Raw genomic sequence first — 26126 nt, 5'->3', positions numbered from 1 at the left:
GGAAAATGGATAAATAAACTGTGATATATTTACCCATGGAATACTAGTCAGCAATAATCAGAATAATCTACTAATACACACAAACATATGGATGAATGTCAAAATTATGGTCAGTGAAAGAAGCCTTACACAGGAGTATATACTCTTTGATTCCATTCTATGAGGAGCTAGACCAGGGAAGGTTAACCCATGTGGAGAAAATCAGAACATTGGTTGCTTCTAGGGGTTCTGATGGGAAGTTACTCAGAAAAGACATAAAGGGACTTATTGGATGATAGTCATGTTCTGTAACTTAGTAGAGGTTTGGAGTGGACATACGTATGTGCGTCTCTGAATTTATATAACGTTACATGTGGGATTTGTGCATATTGTTGTATGTAAAATGTCTCAAAGAAAAATAAAGAACCTAAACAATTATTGGACTCTAGTTAATGACACACATACCAAAGTATTTCAACCTACTTTAAAATGTATAAAATCTAAAATGAATCCATGGATGGATAGAGGGATTAAAATCCAGACACACAGGAGAAAGAGCAAGCATAGTAAAATGTTGATTATAGAATCTAGGTTTTCCTAGATTGAAAATTTTCAGGATGAAATATTGGAGAGTGGTTTTGTTTATTTGTTTGTTTTGATCTGTGACATGTTTCATAAACCTCTCAGTTTCAATTTCTGCCAAATGAAGGCAGTAGTCTTTACTTCACAAAGTTGTTGCAAGGTTTAAGAAAAATCATCATAAAAATAGACCTGGAGGATAAACAGCAGAGGTCCACAGCCTTGTGATGCTGCTTACCTTCTTCTTCATCTCCTCTTATTTGCCCTGTCAGTTTATAAGCCGTAATGTATAGTTTGGGATTTGGTAGCATTACCTATGAGCAGGTGGTCTGAAACGCTGGTTGCTGTTGTTTAATCGCTAAGTCATGTCTGACTCTTTTGCAACCCCATGGAATATAGCCTTCCAGATTCCTTTGTCCATGGGATTTCCTAACAAGAATATTGGAATAGGGTGCCATTTCCTTCTCCAGGGCATCTTCCCCACCCAGGGACAAAACCCCCATCTCCTGCATTGACAGGTGAATTCTTTACCACTGAGTCATCAAGGAAGCCCAGTCTGAAATGGTATGTAGCAAAATTATTGGAATTATGGGAGATGAACTGTCCATCTGTTGATTATATCTTCCTTAAGTGGAGGAACAGTTTTTCATGATAGTAGTGGCTCAAATTCCATTAAAGAGGGACAGCCTGTGGCGATACTTGCTTTAAAGAGAGTCCCAAAAAAGAAAAAAAGGACAAAGTGTTACAGAAAGTAGTCAAAGGGGTTTTTATTTTTATTTTTTTATTTTTTTATATTTTTTTTTTTCAAAGGGGTTTTTAAACACTACATAGTTAATCAGGTCACTAACAGCCCATATGTGGGCAGTCGCTTATTTAACATGTATTTATTGAGGGTTTGCTGCATGTCTGGCACTATGCTTAGAGCTAGGGACACAGAGATGAACGAATGCTCAGGATAGACATAGGGGCTTGCCCTCATGGAGCTTACATTCTAGTCATGCTAAAGTTAGTTGGATTTACAGGAATCAGTCTGTCATCCAGCAAATATTTACTGTGTATTCACTCTGTGCTAGGAACTTGGAATGTCCATAGTGAACCAAACAGACATAGTCCGCTGTCACAGAGCCTGTGATCTAGCAGAAAAAAAGGAAGGCTGAATCAAACTGCTGTATGTAACTATAATGAAACTGTCACATGGTAAGTGTACAAAATACTATGAAGGAGAAGTACAGTGTTCTTCAGGAAATTTTGTCAGAAGAATATTTCCCACTAGTTTGGGAGAAAAGATTTTTTCTCCTAGACTTTGCTCTGTTTAAAAGAGAGAAGTGAGCAGAGGACAGAGCTGGGGAGAACCCGTGGCCCCTGCTGGGTCAACAGCGAAATAAAGAACAGGGTCAGAGGCACCGGCAGCAACGTGGCAGTCACGTTGTGTCCTACTCCTTTGCACGTCTCCTTGGTTTCTGCCCTAGGAGATCCCATGTGGTTCGGCTACAGAAAGCAAACTGAGAATTGCTGAATTGCTCTTCACCATAGTAAGGGATTCTGGAATTAGGTTTATCTTCTACTTGGTCAAAGACTACAGAAAACACCCCCAACACATCCATGGTGCCAGGAAGCTGCTGGAGACATGGGGCCTGAGATCATTAAACAAAAGCAATTATACAGCTGATCCATTGCAAGAATATGTCCCCAGCCGAGGTCATCAATTCCCAGCAGAGAGAAGACAGAAGCCAAGAGACTACCAAGAGATGATTAGAATACGTGTGTCTTGAAGATAAAAACAAAAAAAAACAAAAAAAAAACTGTTGCTCCTACAATGATAACACATCCTGGGAACAAATACAAGCCACAGCATCACCGCACCACACATTCTATAGTGGGGACAGGCTGATCTGTTGGAGTCTGAACCACTCACCTCTGAATCGGAAGGGGGCTGGGCTACACTCGAATAACTGCCATTTTCCAGCACTAGCAGCTGACATATAACAGGTGCATAATAAACACTAGTTGGATCAACACAGGTTTGTTTCCATTTGCTGCCTGATTCTCTGAAGAAAAAGAAATACATGGAAACATCTAACGATGAGCAAAGGAAATGTATAAATCATAAGTTAATTTAGAGGTGTGTTAGGATCCAGCCAAAATGATGAAAGTGATGGCACAGTTCAGCTTCTGCCTCTGCAAGCACGAACTTGTTTCTCTGTCCACAGGAATGACAAGGACCAAAAGCTGCAGTTCATCTTCTTCAGGTCAAGAAGTGCTGAAAGTGACAGAAACCAAGAAAATCAGAGAAGCACAAGGCTTGAAAGTTAGCATGTAAGCGTTATGGCATTAGATCACCTGGCTTCCTGGTCTCAGCTATACCACAGGCTAGCTGCTATTTTTGAGGTAAGCCACTTTGCCTCCATTTTCTGCTCTGTAGTATGGGAACCTGCCTTGCAGTTTCTCCCCTCCCCCAAAAGAATCATTTGAGTTAATGCTCTCAGCATAATTTCAGGCACATTAGTGCTCCACAAGTTTTAGTTTTTACTCTTAATGATTTTCAAAAGTGATCCCAATTTCTTCTCTAAGCTTTTTCAAGAAATACGGTTTGCTAAGTATACAACTGAAAGTAAAATGTCATAACTCTATAAGGCCTTTTATAGAAATATAGTCATAAATCAGGGGGGGGGGGAGTCCTTTTTCTCAGGCCCTGAATTTGCTCCAGATCGGATGATACCACAGCCACACCATGGACCATAAAGTCTAGCCTCTCAGAATTGGAAATGCCCCTCCTTCGGCCATCAGGCTATCCGGCAACCCAACAAGAAATTTAGGGTCAGTTCCTCCCTTAAACAGCTATGCATAAATAAACTGGATTATCTTGCTGTAACCCCAGGGTGCAAAAAGTCCAAAGAATCTGTGCATTCTGACTTTGCCTACGCTGGGTCTCAGGCCTCCATTTGTCTGACAAGCCTTGGAGAGAGTGAATATGTATGGTGTTTACCTAGGGTGGCATCAGGTTGAAACAATGGCTATGCTTCATGCTTTGTTGACTTCCCTAAGTGTCATGACTCTTGGAATAACAGTCTTGCAGAAAAATTGACACATTTTCTTTCTGGTGTGTCTCTGCATAAATTGTTCCTCCCTCTCTAAGATTAACTAATACCATCTGTGAGTATTCCAGGCCCTCCCTCAGCTTGCGCTTGGATCTGCCTGTTTCTTTTCCCTGCCTCTTTTCAAAGGTGCAGACAGAGGAGAGCTCCCCACTACCCAAGGGCCAAACACTGTCAGAGCTCAGGTTCCCAAGCCTTGAAATCCTTTGCTTCCAACTCTGCATCTGCAGGCAAAAACAATCCTCGGGAGATTCGGCCCTCCCACCGCCTGTGATAGGCTGCTTGGAATAGCAACGGCGTGTGTCACCGAAAAGGGCAAAGCTTTCGGAAATAGAAACAAAGTTGGTCACAAATCACATTGGCTTTGCTCGAAGTTTTTTTTTTTTTTTTTTCTTCCCCACCTTTCTTTAGCATGCAACCATGGGGAAAGTGACCGCTCGTGTCAGCTGGGGAAGTCGGGGCGGTTTGGTGCCCAGGGAACGGCTGTAACTTCTACGTGACCATGGTACCTGTTGAAAACGCAGAGGGCCCCAGTCTGCTGAAACCGAAGGGGCGAGCGGCGGAGGCTGATGGCAGCGACAGAGCCAGCGGCGGCCCGCATCCTCCCTGGGCGCGAGGTAAAGCGAGGCAGCCTGGCCGGGGGACCGCGAGAGGAGCGCGCTGGACGCGTGTCTCACTCGTGTGCGTGCGTGTGCGTGTGTGTGTCCACGTGAGCGTGCAAGGTGCCTGGAGACAAGGGGGCAGGATCTGGTGGGAGAAGCGACAAGGAGCTCTAATGTGAAGACTGAAGTCTCACTCCTCCTAAGCCGGGTCCCCTCCTCTGTGGGGGCTGCATCGGGCATAAATCTCCTTCCTTTGGAGAAATTGACTGGCAAGATAATCGCGCCGATGAAGACACCCCCACACACCCCCACATACACACATTTTTTTCTCATTTCTTGTCACACGTGAATAATCTGTAACAGTTGGACATTCTAACCACCATTTTAAAAACCAGCATTTTAAGGAGGCTTCCTAAAATTATTAGTTACATAATCAATAAATTCAACTTTCCTTTTAAGTGCCCAGCGTCTTTTTGTAATGAATTTGAGCCTTGTTTGCAGTCTAAAACGTCTGCTTACTTGCTCCTGCTTTCTTTAAAACCGGCATGTTAGACTGAGGTTTGTTTAATACTTTTCCTTCTGGAGGTGAAATTTGGAAAAGTTTTCATTCATTTCAGTTAACTTTGCTAAACCATATTCACTTCCATATTAACAATTTTCACAAACACACTGCCCACATTTAGTTGCCTCTCCTGATCAGTTAGTCTTCAAAGGAGTAGCAACTCATTGTAATGTGAAATGAAATCAAACACAAATAATACCCCCTTCCCCTGCTTCTCTCAGCTCTGCTCCCTCTAATCTTATAATACATTCCCAGGCCATATATTAGAATTTCATGAATAATCCAAACCACCAAATAAATACAAAAAGCATTTATCTTTCACCTTGGGATGGAGCTGTATACTTTTTTTCTTTTAACAATTGTTATTTTAAAATAATTTTGTTTTAATTTGATTTATTTATTGCATGCAGAGTATTAGTTGCCCAGTTCCCTGGCAAAGTCTTAACCACTGGACCTCCAGGGGAAGTCCCCTGTATGCTTAGGTTTGCCTGGTGGGATTGTCTGATCTTGGAATTCAATCCTCATTGGAACTGAAGCACCAAGCGACCCCTCCTTATAAATGGAGAAGCTCTCCTTCTCCCCTGCCCTCCAGCTCAGCCCTCTCTAGCTTCCCTCCTTCTAGTCAAGAATTAATATCTGAGGTCCCTTACACTATGGCCCAGTCCTCTCTTCAGCAGAGCTGCCCCTTTCTCTAAGTGTGATCTAAGTCCAAGAACAAACAAAAGAAACTTGTATTGGGGAGTAGAGAAAGAGTGGCGAAGTTCTCTCTGAATTCTCGCAAGATTGAGCTGGAGGGTGAGTTGAGGTGGTAATAGCGACAAAAGCATTAACTATATAGAGTCAGTGATAAATGTCACAAAGAAGTTGAAAATAAACTTTATGCTAGAGGGGCCTCCATGGTAACAATCAAAAATGGACTATTTCATTTTGATATGTCTTTGAAAGCATAGTGTCCTTTTAATAGGTCAGATTGTCCAAGTTCACAATGGAAAGCAAGTATGTGTGTTTCTAAAGATTGAACACACACAATTTTCAGTTTAAAGTACAACTTTAAACTGTTGAATAGAAACACTAAATGAATAAACACCATCAATTGTCTTTTACATTTAACTTTAAATGAATCTTTATCATGTAGAAGAAGAAACTTAAATGCTTTTCTTAACTCCTTAATGAATACAGCTTTGATGGGTGCTATATGCAGCTTGTATTTAGACAAATACAAACCTTATTATTATTTTCATAAATTTTCCTAAATTGTCTTCGACACTCTTGGTACCCAAAGGCAATTATAATGAACACAAAGTATGGACTTGTTCAGCTGTTTTGACAAGTTAGTTCACCTCTTCTATTGGGGTTGTATTTTTGTCTGATTTACAAAGATGTCAAATGAAATATTTGACAAAAACTTCTTTCAACTTCTTTATATTTTAAACTTCCATAGCTTCATGCAGGAAACTTCAAGTGTTTAAAATATGCTTAATAATTATCCTTCTTTTCCTGCATTTGAAGGTAGCAAGTTGTTCCATATTCCTAGATGAAAACAATGTGCAAAGAGGAATGAGTTATAAACCCAGGATAAGGTAATTAAAGCATTTGAGATACTGAAAATTGAAACAAAACAAAAACCCAGTGATTGCACCCCTTAATGCTATTGTGCATAGTGAGAAGGGTTGGCAGATTCTCCTTGGCCAAACCCTCTAAACTGGAAGGAATGCTTTGTTCCAGTGACCAGAAGCTAATGACTTTAAATTCATTTTCAAGAAGCTATGGCTTAAATGGGTACATTTTTAGTAAACATTTCAGCTTTCATAGACATGTTATAATTGACCTTGTAGGGCAAGGTTGAGCTCAATTTGCAATCTTGGTGCTTAGAGCCAGCAACAGATATAGATGAGGCGAGAAACATGGATGGCTAGAGCACCTCACACAAGGAGAGCAGGAGTCCAGAAGATGTGTGGCTGGCCCAAGTTCAGGGGGTGGCTGAGCAAAGCGGACCCTGGCAGCCTGGGGCCCAGCGGGGCCTGCTCCTTCCTCTCAGCTGCTGTGTCTCCCAGGCTCCTCTAAGTCATGATTCAACAACTGGCTAGGAAGAGGGTTTCCTTAAGTCCCCCATTACCCCACTCTCTCTGCCTTTCCCACTCAGATCTGCCCAAAAGGCCAGAAACAGAACAATACTCGTTGTGTGAGTGCACGTTTTCCACACCGCAGATCCAACTACCCGATGTACTGGAGCCCAGATCGCTGGAGCTAGGCTCATCGGGTCAGCGACCCTGACTGCACTTCATCCCCTCCCAGACCCTTCTAAACCTGAGCTGCCGCAGTCCCGCAGTCTGAGATGTAAGAAATGCACACCTCTGCTACCGAGGTGACTGCGCTATGTAGCTGTCCTCAAACATGTTTAAAGCTGTGGACTCGTTTCTGCAAATGGAGTCTGAGGAGCTGGTCAGTGTGTGAGACGGGTAAATGTGGCACTTCTTTAGAGGAAAGGGGAGATGTGTGGAAAGAAGGACCTGTGGCCTGGCTGCTTCTCTGCTCCCCTCACATCCCCTGGGGCCCTGAGCCGGCTCCTGGGTCAGGATCACATTAGCAAACCTCAGGTCCATAGCTGCTCTGGTTATGCAGGTCACGTTTTTGAGGTTGGGGCATATTTACTGTGCTCCTACTATGAGCCTTGGGCTCTCAGAATTAGCCTAAACGGGTCCCTCTTGAATTGAGTCGGGCTTGACCTTCTCAGGCTTCCTCAGACAGCCCAAAGGGAAGTTTACTTGTAAGATAGACTGAGCAGACTTTGGGGAATAGACTTGTTTTCAGGGAAGAGAAGATCAGACTGACCACCTTGACCTGATAACAGAGCTTTGACTGTGAGACCAACGTTGGGAAGTTACTTTGGGAAGACCGAGACCTTGACCATTCCCATTTTCCCAGGCTTTCCACATATTAAAAAGTGACATCTGAAACTAATACAGTAGTATAAATCAACTATACCTTTTAAAAAGCAGGGAATTTTTTTTAGTAAACCATATACAGTATGTGTGTATCAAAAGAAAAAGTGACAAAACCTGAGACAAAGCTTGTGCTTTTAAAAGCATATGTATCTAACAAATAAATGACAGTTACAACAGCAAAAAGCAAAAAAGTTGTGTATGGCTTGATATTCCCAAGGAAATGGCAGAATTTATAGACATCTGAATTTATGAGGGACTATAGATGCTTTTTTCTGAAAACAAGACCAAATTTAAAGATAACCGTCTTCTCTTTCTCTTCAATCAGCTTATCTTTGGGTCTGTACATTTAACCTCACTTGGAAATCATATCAAAAATCTAAATTTGAGGGGTTTTGTGACAGTGAGACCTGGGTAAATGGCTCCTCCGGGACTTGTGGTGGTGTTTTAAGTCGTGTCCGACTCTTGTGACCCCATGGACTGTATGTAGCTCCTCTATCTGTAGGATTTCCCAGGTAAGGGAGAAACCTCTAGACAAATATGGCGGAAGCTGTTCCACTGCCAACTCTGGGTGGGTGGTGTTTAACTCACATAGCAGGGACCTTCTCCCCTTTAATGTCATGTCACCCCGAGAGGTTAGGGAAGATTGCCGCTTGTCACAAACCACCTCTAGGCTGCCGCCACAGCAGCAGACATTCATTAATGACAGCCTGTGGTGGCAGAGCTTGGCAGACAAGGCCAGGCCAAGGAGCCTCCAACAGTGCCCCTGACCTGGAGGGCCTGAAATTAGCCTGTGGATACCAGCGTGCCCAAGCAGGTTTAAAGGCGATGTCTATTTTGACATCGGTACCTTGCACCAGTACCTTGGTGCAATTGTTAGATATTTTCAACATCACCCTTCAGCTAGTAAGATTGCCGACAGGACCCGAGTGATTGAGTTCTTAGGAAAAAGCCTGGTGAATAGCTGGAAGGACCCTACTGGGAGCCCTCAGGTATATTTTTTATGTATTCTCTAGGGTGTACTTTTTAGTGGTCTAGACCCCGAAGTAGCTGAGAAAAACAGACTCAAAATACAATGAGTCCACTCTGGAGGCAACTATGGAAAATAATTTACATATATGTATTAAAGGTGAATCAGCCCATCTTAAAATGCAGTTTTTAATTGCTAGAGATGTGTGGGATGATATTTTGTCACTGAAGAATAGTTAATTCTGTTTTGAAAGTTGGTTAACTTTTGGCTGTGCTGGGTCTTCCTTGCTTTGTGCAGGCTTTCTCTAGTTGTGTTAAGTCGGGGTTACTCTGCCATGCGGTGCCCCAGTTTCTCACTGCGGTGGCTCCTCTTGTTGCAGAGCACAGGCATTTAAATCGAATGGAATTGGGGCTCCCAAATTCAGCTTTTTCTCAGGAACAGCCTTCCCCAGGTGGACGAGTTAGCGAATAAAATAAGGCAGTGAATGAAAGTCACCCAGAAGTACACCAGGTCATGGTGTGAGAAAGGAGAAAAGTTGAAACAGGCTGCTTTCCAAGCAGCTATTTGGCCAAACACCAAATGAGAACAATTCCCTACCCCGTCTTCCCTCAGAAAGTACCCAACCTCGGGAAATTCCAAAGCAGTCCAGTGGTTAGGCCTCTGTGTTTTCACTGCTGAGGGCCTGGGTTCAATCACTGACCAGGGAAATAGGACCCACAGGCAGTATGGCGAAAAAAAAAAAAAAGAAAAAAAGACACAGAACCTAAAATCCCTCCAAGCATTTCCAAGCTGAAACATTGAGCCAAATATACTACCTTTATAGTAAACATAAAGTCATATGAGTTTTTTTTTTTCTATTTTATTTTTTCTATCTTGGCTCCTTGGTAAAGCTGTTTTTCCTGTATCACAGCATGCTCATTTATGCATTTGCTAAATGGTTATGCTCCAGTGATATACTAATTTTTCTATACGATTTAGGTGGAAGTGATGAGACTAAAATAATTTATCACATTATTCTTACTTTAGGAACTTTCATTTTTTTTGACTGTGACTCACTTTATACTGTTGTGCTGAAGTATCGGGGAGAAAAATGCAATCTTTTGACTTTTAGGAATATTTTCTTTCCCCTTAGGAAAATCAAGTATTATTTAAACTGTAGAATTGTGCATCCCTTGGAAGTAATCTCCAACCAGTCCATCCTAAAGGAAATCAGTCCTGAATATTCATTAGAAGGACTGATGCTGAAGCTGAAGCTCCAATACTTTGGCCACCTGATGCGAAGAACTGACACATTTGAAAAGACCCGGATGCTGGGAAAGATTGAAGGTGGGAGGAGAAGGGGATGACAGAGGATGAGATGGTTGGATGGCATCACTGGCTCAATGGACATGAGTTTGAGTAAACTCCGGGAGTTGGTGATGACAGGGAGGCCTGGTGTGCTGTAGTCCATGGGGTCACAAAGAGCAGGACGTGACTGAGCAACTGAACCAAACTGAACTGGAAGTAATTGTTTCTCAAAAACAATCATGACGAAGGTCTGACTGTCATTATTAGGCTCTGTGGCTATTAGCTGCATCCATATTATTTTATTTATATTATTGCTATTTTATAATGTGTTGCCCCTGTATGCACTTGTTTCCACACATTTTGTGCAAGTTTATGAGCCATGCGCAATGCTAATTTGTATATGGCATCTCAGCCTCAGATGTGCAAGGCTTTTTGAGAATAAAAGAGGGACTTTCCTGGTGGTCCAGTGATTAAGACACCGCCCTTCCGCTGCAGGGGCCACAAGTTCAGTCTCTGGTTGGGGCACTAAAGATCTCACATGCCTTGTGGCATGGCCAATGAAATAAAATAGAGATGATAAAGAATTGGGGGGAAAGTTGTAATTTTAATCAGTTAGTATTGTGAAAGAACATCCCTAGCTAATGAATGTTTCATTTCTATTGGGAAACAAAATTGTAGAAAACTCAAGGCAAAATCACAAGAAGAATTTTTCAGGATTTAAGTCCCATTGTGTAGGTTTTGCCAAAAATAAAGGGATTCAGGAATGTATGAAAAGGCAGAATTGTTATGCTGGAAGCAAGGTATCATGTTACTTCCTTTGCTATCAGTAAGAGACTGTTTCAAAGTTTTACTTACTTGTTAGGGAGATTTCACTCCATATATTCAGACTAGACAAATCTTTATTGAATGATTATTGTGGGTAATTCAATGAGGTAACATTACCCCTAGTTGACAGATAAGGAAACTGAAGCTAAGAGATCAAAAGCTAACAGTTACCAAGCACTTACTAGTGTGCACCAGCTACTTTTCCATTTCATTGATTCTCATAACTTTATGAGGTATGTGATATTATTATCTTTACTTTAGGACACAGAGGAACAGAAAGATTAAACTAGATATGTTGGAGCCTAGCTGCTAACTAACCAAGTACTCTGATTCCAAACTGTACCTTCAGTGTTAAGCCGAGGTACCTCCGGGAGAAAAGCAAAGTGATTGCTCCATGTAGCATGGATAACAGCTTAGAGATCTAAACCTCAGTGTTATAAATCTCTGATGGCTCAGACGGTAAAGAATCAGCCTGCAATGCAGGAGACCTGGGTTTGATCCCTGGGTCAGAAAGATCCTTGGAGAAGGGAATGGCTACCCACTCCAGGATTCTTGCCTGGAGAACTCCACAGACAGAGGAACCTGGCGGGCTACAGTCCATGGGGTCACATAGAGTCAGACACGGCTGAGCAACTAACACTTTCACTTTTCACATTCTAAATCCACGCCAGGGTTTTGCACTTGAACAATAATACCATCCAACACTGATGTCTCTACTTTCTGCTCTGTTCTGTGATCTGATCTGTGAATTTGGGTACCCATCACACTTGATTCAGAACTTCATTGCGTTTCATTTTAGCTAGTTCCCTAATTTTCCATATGATATGTCTTTTTCTATAAGATTATACATTTCTGGATTAAAATATATATTCTTGAACCTGTCAGATCTCTGAGCTAACTGTTTAGAAAATACCGTATAGCTCCTATGAGGTAGGAACTGTGCCTTTTCCTCTGTGTTGCTGTCAGGGATTGTGTGCATATGGCAAAAGTGCCGCTATCTTGTAGCCTCGGAAATGTGTCAACGCGGTGCTCCATACGCCCGCCTTGCTGACTGCACTGACCATCCAGATGAACCTGTCTGCCCTCTGTGTCCAAGATGGTACTGCCACGGAGTACATGCTTAATTGTTAAATCAGTGAATGAGTGAAGTGTTTGTTGAGCTAAACTAAAGCCCATTCTAATTCTGCAATAGTTATTGACTATCTCTGTGTAAGAGGTACAGTACAAGATACTTCAGTGTAAAAAATAAAAATATCTAAAATATTATCTGGGTCCATAAGTTTTACCAACTCATCAGAGAGATAAGAATCTAAATAATGACAATCATTTAGCAAATATTAAGCATGTCCTAGAATCAGACATGATGCTAGAACCTGGGTCCAAGGGTCAACCAGAGACATCTGTGCAATTCAGATGCATATTACCAATGGGTGATGAGAGAGACCAGATCAAGAAACGTAGACAGGAGGAGGTGACGAGACACACATGCCTTGGTAGTGCACAGGGGATCCTAGAAGACAGTATGGCTAAGCTGAGTCAAGAGAGTATCACTGAGGCCAATACGTTTACAGAGAACATTCTAAGCAGAGAAAATAGCTTGTATATGAATTTGGAGAAGAAAGAATGGCACATTCAGGGAACTGCAAATATTTTTGTCTGATGGAAGCACAGAGTTCAAAGAAGGAGAAAGAGGGTTATGAAAGAATCTGAAGATGTTAAGTAGGGACATGTCATGAAACCTTTGTGTGATAAGTAACATGACAGAAAGAATTATTAGGAAAAGATCTTATTGGTTTACGGAAATCAAGAAAAGCTTCTGAAAGTGATGATAGTGGTGACAGAATTAGGGGGTCTTGGAAAGCCCTTCCTCCATGCCTCTAAACCCTCACCATCCTTTTATTTTTTATTTTTTGGTTGCACTGCAGTTTGTGGCACAACCAGGATTAAACATGGGGCCTTTGGCAGTGAAAATAAATAGTCCTAACCACTAGGCCACCAGGAAAGTCCCACTATTCTTTTAACAGTTAAACAAAAATAGCTCCAGCTCCCATAAAGTTAAAGTCACATGCCTCTTTATTCCCCAGCTCTCTGCCCGTCCTCAAACACACACACTATACTGGTGTATATTAGGAGTCTTAGGATCAGAAAGTGGTTTCTGATCACTTTTTACACCAACTTCCTATTTACCCTGGTTTCTTGCCCTTCGCTTCCCAGAGCTGGTCTTTTCTCTTATCCCTCTTCTAGTCCATGCGTGGATCACAATCCTTTCCTTCACATACTCAAATCCTATTCTCTCAAGTTCTTCGTAGATTCTTACTGACAATTTAAAGAGGGCTATAGTGCAATTAAATATTAGGTGGACCCATTCATACAATTCTCCTGTCAAATCCACCTTAGGGACTTTCTTGTCAACCAATTTTTGCTAGAAGCTACAAACCTCTTGTACTATTTTTCTCTTATCTTCATTCCTCATCCTTACCCATCCTCCACAAGTTGACAAAATCTCCTGACCTTTTTTTTCATCTGTCTTACTTCTGGGTTCTGTTGGCCATTCTTTCTTGAGCTCTGTCTCTCTCTGTCTCTCTCTCTCACACACACACAAATTCATGCTTCTTAGCATTTTCTCCCTTTCTCCCTCTCCCTCCCATGACTTACCTCTGTTATCAACATGGACCCATGGCCTTTTCCCTTATCCTTGAGGTGGCCATCCAGGTATTCATTTTTAGTAAATAAAGTGCTCTTCCTAAGAACTTTACATCCACAAGCTTTACAATATTATTGTCTCCCCATTCATTTCCTTAATTAAAGAATTTTTAAAGCACTGAGGATGACGTTCAACCATTTTTGAGCCCCTGGAATCCTTTTTAAATAGAAAAACAATTTCAAATTCTCACATAATAGTTTTAACAGTTTTACGTTTAATGATTAGAAAATATAGAATGGCAGGCAGCTACTCTGCATTCACTCACACTTTGAATTAAAACCTTTTACCTCATCACATCTATGTATATGTATGGAATCTTGAAGGACAAATGTGTATGTTACTATTTTTCCTAATGTTTAGTGAGCATTGATGGGATGAAGATCCTTTTTGGAGACTTTATCAGTTTTCAGATGTCCTTCACTCACCACAGTTCACACAGACTGAGAATCTCCTTTCTGGAGATGTCAGAGGTCTCTGGGTAAATGGCTGCTGGTTTGTTCTCCAGATTCACCCCCTCTTAACTGTATACTGAAAATCCTCTTGAAAAGATGGAAAGAGATGCAAAATTGCAATAACTTTAAGGCCAGATATACTTGTCGGTGGGTTAGAACTTGTGCTGCATTCAGTTGCTCAATTTTGTCCGACTCTGCCTCCCCATGGGCTGTAGCCCGCCAGCCTCATCTGTCCATGGGATTTTCCAGGCAAGGATACTGGAGTGGGTTGCCTTGTCTTCTTCCAGGGGGTCTTCCCCACCCTGGGATTGAACCCACATCTGCTGTGGCTCCTGCATTGCAGGCAAATTCTTTACTGCTGAGCCACTGGAGAAGCCCAATGTATAAAACAGGGAGTAATATTTTAGCTTTCCACAAACTGTCACTGAGCATCCGTACTGAGAGAATTTTCATTGATCAAAGGATGACATTTCCACAGACCTCTTGGAGCTGCTTTTTTGAGATGGTCAGAAGGCTTTGCTCCATAGTATAATTCTTCCCACCCTATCCTATCACCATCACTTCCCATTCTATATCTCTTAGCAGCTACAGTTTCCAAGACTTCAGCAACTCTGGCTAGACAAATGAAGGACAGTGGTATTATAGAATGTGAAAATCAGTGTTAAGAAGAGACAAAGCTCAGTTGAGCCACTGGAGTGGTACATTCTAGAAGTTGTAGTTTTGCATGTACTGTTTTTGACAAGCAAAAAAAGAAAGTTTGCTTTATACAATGCAGAGATGTTATCCCCCGTTCACAATCAGGGGACCAAAAAATAGAAGGAAAAATATTCCTTTCTCAGTTCAGTGGGGTCACACCAGAAAAATAACTTACAGGCATCAGAAATGTGGCTAGCATCTGTGCACATTAACTGCTCCTTCAAGTCTAACTAAGAACATTTCCAACTGCAGCTGGGTGGTTAGAGTAAGGTGTGTCAGACACCGAAAACGTAATTGCTATCCCAATTTCCTTTTTATTTCTTTTCTTTTCCAACGGGGAACTAGAAGATTCAGATGCTTATTCTGTCTTGCAGCCAAGTTTGACTATGGAACCCACTGGTTCTGGTCAGTGAGATGAGGATAAGTCTTTGTGGGGAGGTAAAAAGTTATCCTCAACCTTTTTAGGGCCTGTGACTGAGTCCAAAAATTAAGCCAATGAAGACAGATGAACACAAAAGCATCCATATTTAATTAATGTAAGTTTTATGTGACATGGAAATCTTCATAAGGAAATAAAAGCTCAAAGAAATGATTAAGCCTGAGTATTTTTATACTTGATTTGTCATGAGAATATGACAGGAGTATGAGGTAAGTGTAGTAAACCACGGAAACTTAGCAAGTCTCTTCATTCAAATCCTTCTTGGTGCCCCTTTGCTTTCTGAGATAAGGATGTTCTTTTCCTCCGGGTATAACAGAAAGTACCTCTCACGTGAAATATTCAACATGCCAAGATGGTGTATTTTGGGTTAGCATGTTGTGAATGCCATCATCTTTCAGGGTTCTTCTGGAAAGTTCCCTCCATGATAAAAGGAAAGAGGCACGTGGGGATAACCCCTTGCCCTGAGCCTTCTCCATTGTGCATCTGGTGGTGAGAGCGTCTCATGCCTGGAGCTGTGACAGCCACCCGTACATGTGGTGACAGACTGGGGACAAAAGCCAGCCCCCTGTGCAGGCAGGAACAGATGGATGGGTAGGGTGTGAATCCTTGGAGACACCAAATTCAACTTGGTCTTCTCACAAACTAAGCAATAAATGCCCTTGTTTTTCAGGTTTTTGGTTTCCTACAGTCAAAAATATCATAACTGATTTGGGGGCTGGGTAAAGAGAATGTGGCAAGCTGGTTACTGTCAAGTACATTTTTAAATACAGAGGCAAAACACGCATTCTGAGATTTCTCTTTATAGGACATACATATATTTTGGACAGTATCTGATTTCTGTTTTCTATAATTTTTTTTAAAAAATGGACTCTGTGGGGGAAAAAATGAGACGCAGGACAACAGCTGGTGATAAGAGTAAATTGAGGTGAAGATGGAGCTAGTTGAGATCAGAGATGCAGATAGACCTAATAGGAAAGGTGTGAAGTGTCAGAGTCTAAAACTGCAAAAGCAGAATTATTATCTGAAATCTGTGATGTGGAAGATAAATAAGAGAAGCTATTAGAAATGCACATTTAAAGAAAGGACAAGAAGATAGAGATGAAAGAGAAAAGAATATGAAACAGGAGATAGATCCACTCTACCCCCCACCCACGGTAAGCAATTCAAGTTGGGTCCTTGTGGACACGAACTCCAAAATATCAATAGGAGGACAACTGAGAGAGGAACTTGGGCCCTGTCCAGATAAGAAATGAGAGACCACATATTTCTCTATTTCTAAAATGGAAGGACTGAACCTGTTGGTCCCAGGCCTCCTTGGACTGTTCAATCGCTAAGTCATGTCCAACTCTTTGTGACCCCGTGGGCTGCAGCACACCAGGCTTCCATGTCCCTCACTATCTCCCAGAGTTTGCTCAAACTCATGTCTGTTGAGTCGGTGAGTAATCTGACCACCTCATCCTCTGTCGCCCCCGTCCCCTCCTGCTCTCAATCTTTCCAAGCATCAGGGTCTTTTCCAATGAATCGGTTCTTCCCATTATGGCCAAAGTCCTTCCTGGACTAAAAAGGTCTTAGCTGCAGAGGCGTGAAAAAGCTAAGGCAATTAGTAGCTTCATAGTTGCACGACTTAGCGACTAAACAACAAGAAGTTGCACCAGTCAGGATCATAATTAAATCATCCAGCATGGGCAGAGAAGTTTAATAAATTCCAAGAGTGAAGGTGAGAACAAAGAAGACAATAATTATCTAAATCTACCAGAGCATCTCGATTAATCTGCAAGTAGATTGGAGTACCAGAAGGCAAAAGGAAGACAGTGGCTACAGGTACTTAGCCAGAGGCTAAGAAGTCTTTTTGTCCCTTCTGAATAAGAGCTTCAAGTCTTGGAGTGGCTCACTCATCCACCTGGAATTTTCAGGAATTTTCACCTGGGTCCCCCTGATCCTGTGGAGATTTGGAGAAAGGGGCGGATTCACAGGGATGGCTGGAATGTGGGTCTTCAGGTTCCTGTAACGTTATCAGTGGAGACAGGTTAAATCCTAGACAGATGAACCCGGCTGAGGACATCCTGGAGTTTAACTGCTGTGGAGGTGCTCAGAAAGACTGGTAAGAACCTTCCGTTTTGAGAGAAGCTGGTCGCTGGGGACTCTGTTTTCGAGCTTTTTCAGGGTTTACAACAGGGGGCCTGGGACTCTCATCTGGAGTGGGTTACACTCTGTTGCTATATTCTTGTATTGCCTTCTGGACCTGGCCTAGGTTTATAATGTATTTAAGTTGAGCCTGGGTTTCGGGGTCAGTTAACATGTCCAGAGTAAGGAATGGCCTTCCGAATATCATTTCAAAATGGCTTAACTTGGTGGTTGCTTTAGGAGCTGCCCTGACCCTTAAGAGGGCTATTGGCTGCAGGTGATGCCATGACTCTTGACATTTCCTGATGGAGTTTGCCCAGGATTTTCTTTAGCCTGTTCCACTTCTCCTGAGGACTGAGGTCTCCAGGATGAATGGAGGTGGTATTTATTTCCTAAAGCCTGTGAAAGCTGTTAAGTGACCTGTGCAACTGAAGGCCCATTGTCACTCTGGAGGTGATGGGGCAATCCAAATCTAAGAATAATTTCCTCTAGGAGAGCCTTAGCCACTTCAGTTGCCTTCTCTGGTCTAGTAGGGGAAAGCCTCTGTCCATCCAGTAAAAGTATCTATAAAGACTAATAAGTATTTGAAGTCCTGGAAAGAGGGCATCTGAGTGAAATCTATTAACTTAGCTAGTCCTGTCTCCTGGGTAAGTCCCACCACACTGGACTGGGCTTAAGAGGGGGAGGCTTGAGGTTATCTCCTGGATTATGGGTGGTGCAGAGGGCACAGGCTCAAGTAACTCTTTAATCATCTCTGGGAGCCTTTTCCCTGTTAAAAAAAAAAAGAAAAAGTCAGAAGACAATCATAGACATTGCATCTCTCCCCAGATGGAGAGAATCATGTAACCCTTTAATAATTTTTTCATTGGTCAGAGAGATGTATGAGCAACTTCTGACCTATATGCCACCAGCCATCTGTTCCTTAAGGTCCCCCCTCTGTCTTGGGCCTAAAGTCCAGTGCCTGGGTATAACGTTAAAAGGGGTAAGGGATGGGATTAATGCCTTTTCGGTTATGGGAATCTGGGCTGCTTCCTTTGCTTTCTGATCTGCCCCGTCGTTTCCTTGGGAAATTTGAGAAGTTCCCTTTTGATACCTGCCGCTGTGAATGACTGCTGCCTGTTTTGGTTTTTGAGCCATCTCTATGAGATGGAAAATCTTAGCCCCATATTTTATAGGGGAATTTCTTGCATTTAGAAGTTTTCTCTCTTTCCAGGTAGCTGCATGGGCATGTAAGACAAGGAAGGCATATCTTGAATCTGTACATAGATTTACAGTCTTTCCTTCCCCCAGGGCTAAGGCTCAGGTTAGCTCTGTCAGTGACGCTGTGGGTGCTCGCGATGGCATACCCTGCCCTCTTGACTCCCTCTTTAATGAAATTGCTGCCATCAGTGAAACCAGTCTTCCTTTTTTTCCTATGGCTTCATCTGCTGGGTCAGACCTGCAGGCACAGATTCGATCAAGGGTTTTGAGATAAGAACGTGTTAGCTCTGAGCTTTCGGCAGGCATTAAGGAACGAGGTTAAGAGGATGGCAAGTTTTGAAGGTTAGCTCTTGATAAGGCAGCCTTCAGTTAACCAATGGTGGCCTTTTATCTCTAGGATCCCTTGCACTTGAGGGGTCTGGCCTTCCGTTGCTGTCCAAAGGTAAGCTTCCTCTTCCACTAATAAAGCTGTGGCAGCTACTGCCCAGAGGCCCCCAGGCCAGCCTCAACCACAGAGTCTAGTTGTTTGGAAAAATCTCCTATAGGCTGAAGAACTTCTCCTAGCTTCTGTGCCATGTAGAAGATGAATGGCTTCTTCAAACTGGGAAGCCTGAGAGTGGGGCCTCTAGTGAGGCCCTACTTGATATCATTAAAAGTCTTTTCCTGTTCTCTGTTCCAAAGTAACAGTTCTGTATCTGGTCCTTAAACGGCTTCATACAGGGGCTTAGCCATAAGCCTGAATCCTAGAATCCGAATTCTACAAAATCCTAACATGCCGCAAAAGACAGAGATTTTCCTTTGCCTTTGAAATACTTAGGCCTAATATAGCCTGTTTTCTATCTGGATATAACTGTATACTTCCAGGGTTTATTATATATCCCAGATAGTTAACTTGTTGTTTTGAGATTGATGCCTTTGTCTGAGAGACTCTCTAACTCTGGATCCCAAGGAAATGAAGGACTTCAATGATATTTTGATCTGAGCCTCCATGGAGGGACTACATACTAATAGGTCATCCATGTACTGTAGCAGAGCACCCTTTTTAAGGTGTATTTCCCTTATTTCCTTTCCAAAAGTCTGGGCAAAAAAGTGTTCGGTTCGGTTCAGTTCAGTTGCTCAATTATGTCCAACTCTGTGACTCCATGGACTGTAGCATGCCAGGCCTCCCTGTCCATCACCAACTCCTGGAGTCCACCCAAACTCACGTCCATTGAGTCAGTGATGCCATCCAACCATCTCATCCTCTGTTGTCCCCTTCTCCTCCTGCCCTCAATCTTTCCCAGCATCAGGGTCTTTTCAGATGAGTCAGCTCTTCACATCAGGTGGCCAAAGTATTGGAGTTTCAGCTTCAACATCAGTCCTTCCAGTGAACACTCAGGACTGATCTCCTTTAGAATGGACTGGTTGGATCTCCTCTCAGCCCAAGGGACTCTCAAGAGTCTTCTCCAACATCACAGTTCAAAAGCATCAATTCTTCAGTGCTCAGCTTTCTTTATGGTCCAACTCTCACGTCCTTACATGACTACTGGAAAAACCATAGCTTTGACCAGATGGACCTCTGCTGTCCTGAAACTCCTGAGGCAATATTGTCTAGGTATATTGTTGCCTTTGGCCTGAGTCGAGGTTAATCCGCTCAAAGGCAAACAGATATTGTGATGATGGATGAATTGGGATGCAAAAAAGACATTCTCGAGATCCAGCACAGTAAACCATTTAGCATCCTCAGGGATCTGGGCTAATATGTTGTAAGGCTGGCCGTGAAGGGAGTATGGGGATCATTACACAGTGGTGACGCATTTACTGCTCTGAGGTCTTGTCCCATCATATATCCCCCATTTGGCTTAACAACTGGCAGAGGAGGAATATTGCATGGAGACTGTCAGGGCAGCAAGGTATCTTAAGACTTTATCCATGACGGGTTGTAAACCCTTCTTCACTTCCAACTTTATGAAGTGTTGTTAGGATAGGCAGCTTCTGGTCCAAGACTAATTCTTACAGATGGAGCATTTATGGAGCTTCCAGGGTTTCCTTTGTCCCATGTTGAAGGAGCCGCTGCTTGTAGAATATGACTGGGATGGAGACCTTGCTCCTGTGACTGGTCTGCGTCACAGGCAAGATGAGAAGCTGCTCAGGGCCTCCTAACTGGAGTATTGCCTGAGGGAGCTCAGGTCTCTCCCCCGCAGAGGGTGGGACCCTTAGATATAGCTAAAAGGACACGTGAAATCAACCACTGCTCACACTTGCAAGTGAGAGGCCCTGTAAAGGCATGGCCGTGAGGCTTTCTGTCCACCCCAGTCACAGTACAGCTTGTGGAGGAAAGAGGTCCAGTGTGAATTTATTTATGCACTTAACAGATATTTATTGAAGACTGCTCCTGTGCCAAAGAGAGGTGAGAATACGGATGTTAGGGAAAGGAGAGTTCTTGCCTCAGAGTCTTCCTGTGAGAGGGGAAGACAAACAGGTCAATAACTAAGTGACTTACTAATATGCCTTCATATGTCTGGAACCCCATATTCTGTGCACAGTGGGGGCCCAGAAGGGTCGAGGGTGGGGTAGCAGAAGGTGACAGAACAGGCCAGGCACCCTGGGGGTGGTGGCACTTGAAATGACTCTTGAGTGATGGGTCGGGATTACAGGTGTTCTGGAAGGAGGAGCTGGGAGCAGGGAGAACGCAGATGCAAGGCCATTTTGGGGGCCCCTGCAAGTGTTTCTCAAGCCAAACATGAAGTAGGAGGTCTTTTCAATGTGTGAAGCCTTCACAGTTGGTCAAGCTGCATAATGACTTGGCCGCCTGCCAAAAACAGAACCTGTGTGTGCACGCTTTCCAGTCTGTTGTCGAAGTCAGTCTTCCGGCAAGCGTCTTGTTGTGTGTTCCATTGCGTATTTATGATATAATAGGCACATGGGGAAGAAAAGGAGAGAAGAAAATGGGCACAAAGTCAGATATTGTGAAAGATGGAGTGTTGCGGGTGCAAGCCAGTTAAAGTTGTGGTTTCGTCTGAGTCACCGTGAGTGGCAGACAATGCGGCTATTGTTGTGGAAGTGGCTGCAGCCGCCTCGCCTGTGGGAGTTGGCCGTCCTTTGTGCCAGGGATGTGGGTCTCAGTGCTCATTTGCATAAAGCCTCTGGGTTGTGATCACATCTTTAATAGGAACAGTTTTACTTGATTATCTTATTAAGGAATTATCCTTGCTCCAAAGGAACACAACTGGTCTATTAATAACAAAGCGGCCAGACTCAGAGGGTAGGCATGACCCAGCAGCCTGTGGGTACCAGTTAGAAGTTTCTAAATAATTTCTACTTCTGTGATGTCCACGAAAGGCTGAGAATCCCCTACAGCACCTTTAGGGGGACACAGGGATATAGAGAAGGGCTCTTGTGAAGCAAATCCACGGGCAGAATGGCCAGGAATGCTAAACTTCACCATGAACTGGAAGTGTGGACTGACTTCAGGGCTGGATGTTTGTTGAAAAGGCTCTAATTATGATTCCTCACCCTCCTCTCTCCTTCAGCGCTGGCTGCTTCTCCTCTGTCCACCCGACTCTGTCCTGTCCCAGACTCTGTCCTGTCCCAGACTCTGCCATTCATGATTAAGCAGCCATTCTCTCTCTTTTCTCCTGGTCTCTGTCAGATTTTGGGGGAAAGTCATCTCTGCTTTCTGGCATCCATAGGGTAGCATCCTGCTTCTATCACCAGCAACCAAAAAGTAGATACAGAAAAAAACAAAACAAAAACAAAAAACCCACTCTATGTCTTTCTTCATTTTATATATATGGTAAAGTAGCACCAGGAAAATTCCCCGTGGGGGAAGTCCTAAGGTGTCAGAGGGTTGAGATCCTGGAAGACGTGGGGACTAGCCTTCCACCCTAAATTAAAACTCCAAATGTTGAATGGGCAACTTCAGGACCATAATGGACCTCAGCAGTAATAAGCAGCAGTGAGATGAATGGGGAAACTAGTTCGGGGCGGTAACCCTTAAAGCGTATAACAAGGAAGATATACTCTTCAAATAACATTCTGACAATGAAGACCTTACATTAATTCTGTAGCATATAACCTGTGTTGGTATCCCCTCACCCATGTGAGAATAGGGTCATGGAGTGCAAAAAAAGTTTTTTAAATAATTTATTTAATTTATTTATCTATGGCTGTGCTGGGTCTTCATGGCTCAGGGGCTTTTCTCTAGTTGTGGTGAGCAGGGGCTACTCTCTCGTTGCAGTGCTCAGGCTTCTCATTGCAGTGGCTTCTGGTTGCAGAGCTTGGGCTCCAGGGTGTGCGGGCTTCAACAGTTGCAGCTCCCAGGCTCTAGAACACAGGATCAATAGGTGTAGCGTGCAAGCTTAGTTGCTCCACGGCATGTGGGATCTTCCCAGATCAAGGATTGAACCTGTGTCTCCCGCATGGGCAGGCAGATTCTTTACCAATGAGCCAACAGGGAAGCCCGGGATGCAGCTGTTGAAGGCAAATTGCCAAATAAATAGGTGATTGTTCAGTCACTAAGCTGTCTCCAACTTTTTTCGATCCCATGGACTGCAGCATGCCAAGCTTCTCTGTCCATCACCGACTCCCAGAGCTTGCTCAAACTCATGTCCATAGAGTTGGTGATGCCATCCAACCATCTCATCCTCTGTTATCCCCTTCTCCTCACGCCTTCAATCTTTCCCAGCATCAGGGTCTTTTTCCAGTGAGTAAGTTCTTCGCTTCAGGTGGCCAAAGTATGGGAGTTTCAGCTTCAGCATCAGCCCTTCCAATGAATATTCAGGATTGATTTCTTTTAGGATTGATTGGTTTGATCTCTTTGCAGTCCAAGGGACTCTCAAGTATCTTCTCCAACACCAGAGTTCAAAAAGCATCACTTCTTTGGTGGGACAGCCAGGGCCTGGGGCATGTCATCCAGCTACGCTGAGTGGTTGAAGGGCATGTCCCTGCCAGCGAGGGCCTGATGAAATGCGGTCCACTGAGACGGAAATGGAAGAGCACCTCAGTATTCTTGCGCCAAGAACCCCATGCACAGTATGAAAAGATAGATCGATCGATAGATAATATTGTGATATATAATTTTTAAAAATTTGTGATTTTGTACAGATAATTTTTTATCAGTTCATATGGAGACAGTTTTATTATATCTCTGAAGAATCGTACTCAGCACTAGCTGCTGGATATCAAGAGGGCCGTTGAAAAACTGGGATGGTTTCTAGACCCTTTGCACACACCCTGGTCTGTCAGTGTCCTATGAACCCTGAATAAAAGAACGAGGCATATGAAGTTAAGTCCAGAAAGCTGAAGAAACAGCTATGCCTCTGTTCTGTCAGGAGCTTTTCCCCCCAGACCACGAGAAGCTGGGCTTGGGACTCATACCTTCCTCCAGCCGCTTTCCCCCTTACTCCACCACTCCATCTCTCTCTAAAGTAGAATAGCAGAGCATCAAGGAGTATCTTGATGTATCTCAAAGGGTCTTTCTTTCTATAGGGAAGCACTGTTTCCCATCCAACAAGAGGGAGAAACTAAGGAACGGGAAGAAGGAGGACCATGTGGGAAAGACATTTTCTGCTACTCACCCAGCTCTGGCATCTCTTCCCCCAAGTCCTTGGCTCAGTACTTTCACGCAGCTCTCTGTCCCTCTAAATCCCCTCTGAGGGGCCTCCTGCAACCTGCTCCCCAGGTGCATCACCCTCCAGAATCACCTATTTCTCCAATCTGAATGTTGGAGATGAATCGGCAAAGCACACACCCTAATCCACACGTCAGACTTAGATAAAATGAACAATGACAAGAAGAGATACAAAGCAATATAATATTCTTATCCGAATAGGAAAATCTGACCCAAATCTCCATTTGGTAGAAGAATTTGTAGCTGAGAATTTTAAGATTATGTGGGAAAATAATTTATGTGGAAATTGAGGGCATAAGAGTGCTGTAAAGTGATTTTGCACATGAAAATTAAGAGACATGATAAATAATAGAGATATCACTAGAATGTTAAGTTTCTTGGGGGGCAAGAACCACGTTTGTTTCATTGTGTTACATATAAAGAGATAACACCTGCTGCGTAGGGATTTTACATATTTGTTTTCCGATTAGCTGGACAAGTTGCTGATGTAGTTTCATTTTAAAGGTTTGTGTTCACAATGCTCATACATCAACTTTATTTTATTGTGGATTATTGCATTTTTATTTGCTCCTCCATCTAAATAATTGATGCTTTTTACATTTTATTTTTGGAGTCTCTCATTTTCCTTATGCCATCAGGATCCCAGAGATGTGAAATACCTTGGATACTTGTTGGGGGGAAGTGGTTTCAGATTACCTTTATTTGACCTGCTCCTTTCACCAAAGCTGAACAGCATTTTTAAACCACAACTCCTACTCCAGAATGGCACAATCTCAGCCCTAGCTCAGCCTGTGTTAATTGTGTGTCCAAGTACACGTTTCTAATCCATTTCACGCATATCTCAGTTCTGCTGCTTCTCCGTTGCCTTTGCTGTCGTCTCCTCTTCTGAATGCTGGTGTTCCCTACATCCTCGTCTTTCGTCCTGCCTCTCCTGTTCCTCTGTTCTGTCTCCCTCAGTGATCTCACCCATTCCCGTGGCTTTAAATATCACATACACATTGCTGAATCCCCATTACTTCTCTCCAGGCTTGACTTGTCTCTTAAGTTCCAAATCTGTATACTCAATCCGCTACCTGATATTTTAATCTGAACATCTTACAGGGAAAACAAACATTTTAGCAAGTCTAACGTGGAACTTCTGATTTCCGCTTCTCCTTTCACCCCCACCCACAGCCAGGTCCCCTGGCCTTCTGCCCTAGGTCAGTCTATTGCCTGTATAGTATAATACATAAGTCCGTGTATAGGGCACTATTATAAAATCACCCAACCGACTGCTCAAACCAGGGAGCCATCTTGGGTTCTGATCCACTTCCTTACCCTCCAACACCAATTCATGAGCAAATGTCATCATTTTTACCTACTAACTAACTCTTGAATTTGTCTGCTTGTCATCAATTCCATTCCGCACACTCAAATGCAAGCTAGCACTGTTTCCTGTCAACACTAAGGTTACAAACCACCCTCCCCTGCTACAAGTCTTGCCCCTTGAAGTCTCCACACAAAAGCAAGAAGCTCAGAATGCCTTCCCTTTTAGTTGTCAGTAGGCATGCCCCATCTGTACTGGGAATAAAATACAAATGGTCACTGTGGTCTGCCAGGCCCAGCATGGAGGATACCTGCCCTCTGCACCTACCCATGTTCACTGACACACATCCCCTAGGCCTCCCTCTCCAAGCCCAGGCTGTGCTCCGTACATCCTGGCATCTGATGGTGCCTAAAGCATGACCTAAGCTTCCCTGTGCTCAGACCTTGGAAGCTGCTGCTTCCTCTGCCTGCAGTACTCTTTCCTGGCTTTTTGTGTTTTTTTGTTTGTTTGTTTCCTTACTGTTGTGACAAGTTGTTGTGTTCAGTCCCTAAGCCATGTTCAACTCTTTGCAACCCCATGGACTGCAGCACGCCAGGTTTCCCTGTCCTCTGCTATATCTCAAAGTTTGCTCAAATTCATGTGCATTGAGTCAGTGATTCTATTCTAACCATCTCTTCTGCCGCCCCCTTCTCCTTTTGCCTTTAATCGTTCCCAGCATCAGGGTCTTTTCCAATGAATTGGCTCTTTGCATCA

The 26126-nt window shown here is 43.2% G+C and overlaps 1 protein-coding gene across 3 annotated transcripts in view; it reads left to right on the top strand.

Moving 5' to 3' along the window:
- Positions 1 to 3933: 3933 nt before the first annotated feature.
- The window catches only part of SLC2A12 (solute carrier family 2 member 12), a 66409-nt gene continuing 44216 nt past the window's right edge, over positions 3934 to 26126 (top strand). The window contains exon 1 of one of the 3 annotated variants that reach the window (XM_043888166.1): positions 3934 to 4270. In XM_043888166.1, the coding sequence (XP_043744101.1) occupies positions 4156 to 4270 (115 nt within the window). In that variant the 5' untranslated portion in view covers positions 3934 to 4155. The remainder of the gene's footprint in view (positions 4271 to 26126) is intronic. The other 2 variants (XM_043888165.1, XM_043888164.1) reach the window with 2 other exon arrangements.

This window comes from Cervus elaphus, chromosome 26 (assembly GCF_910594005.1).
Source record: "Cervus elaphus chromosome 26, mCerEla1.1, whole genome shotgun sequence".
In the NCBI taxonomy this organism is placed as follows: Eukaryota; Metazoa; Chordata; class Mammalia; order Artiodactyla; family Cervidae; genus Cervus; species Cervus elaphus.
Note: the sequence above shows the minus strand (reverse complement) of the source record. Positions and strands in the feature narration are given on the sequence as shown.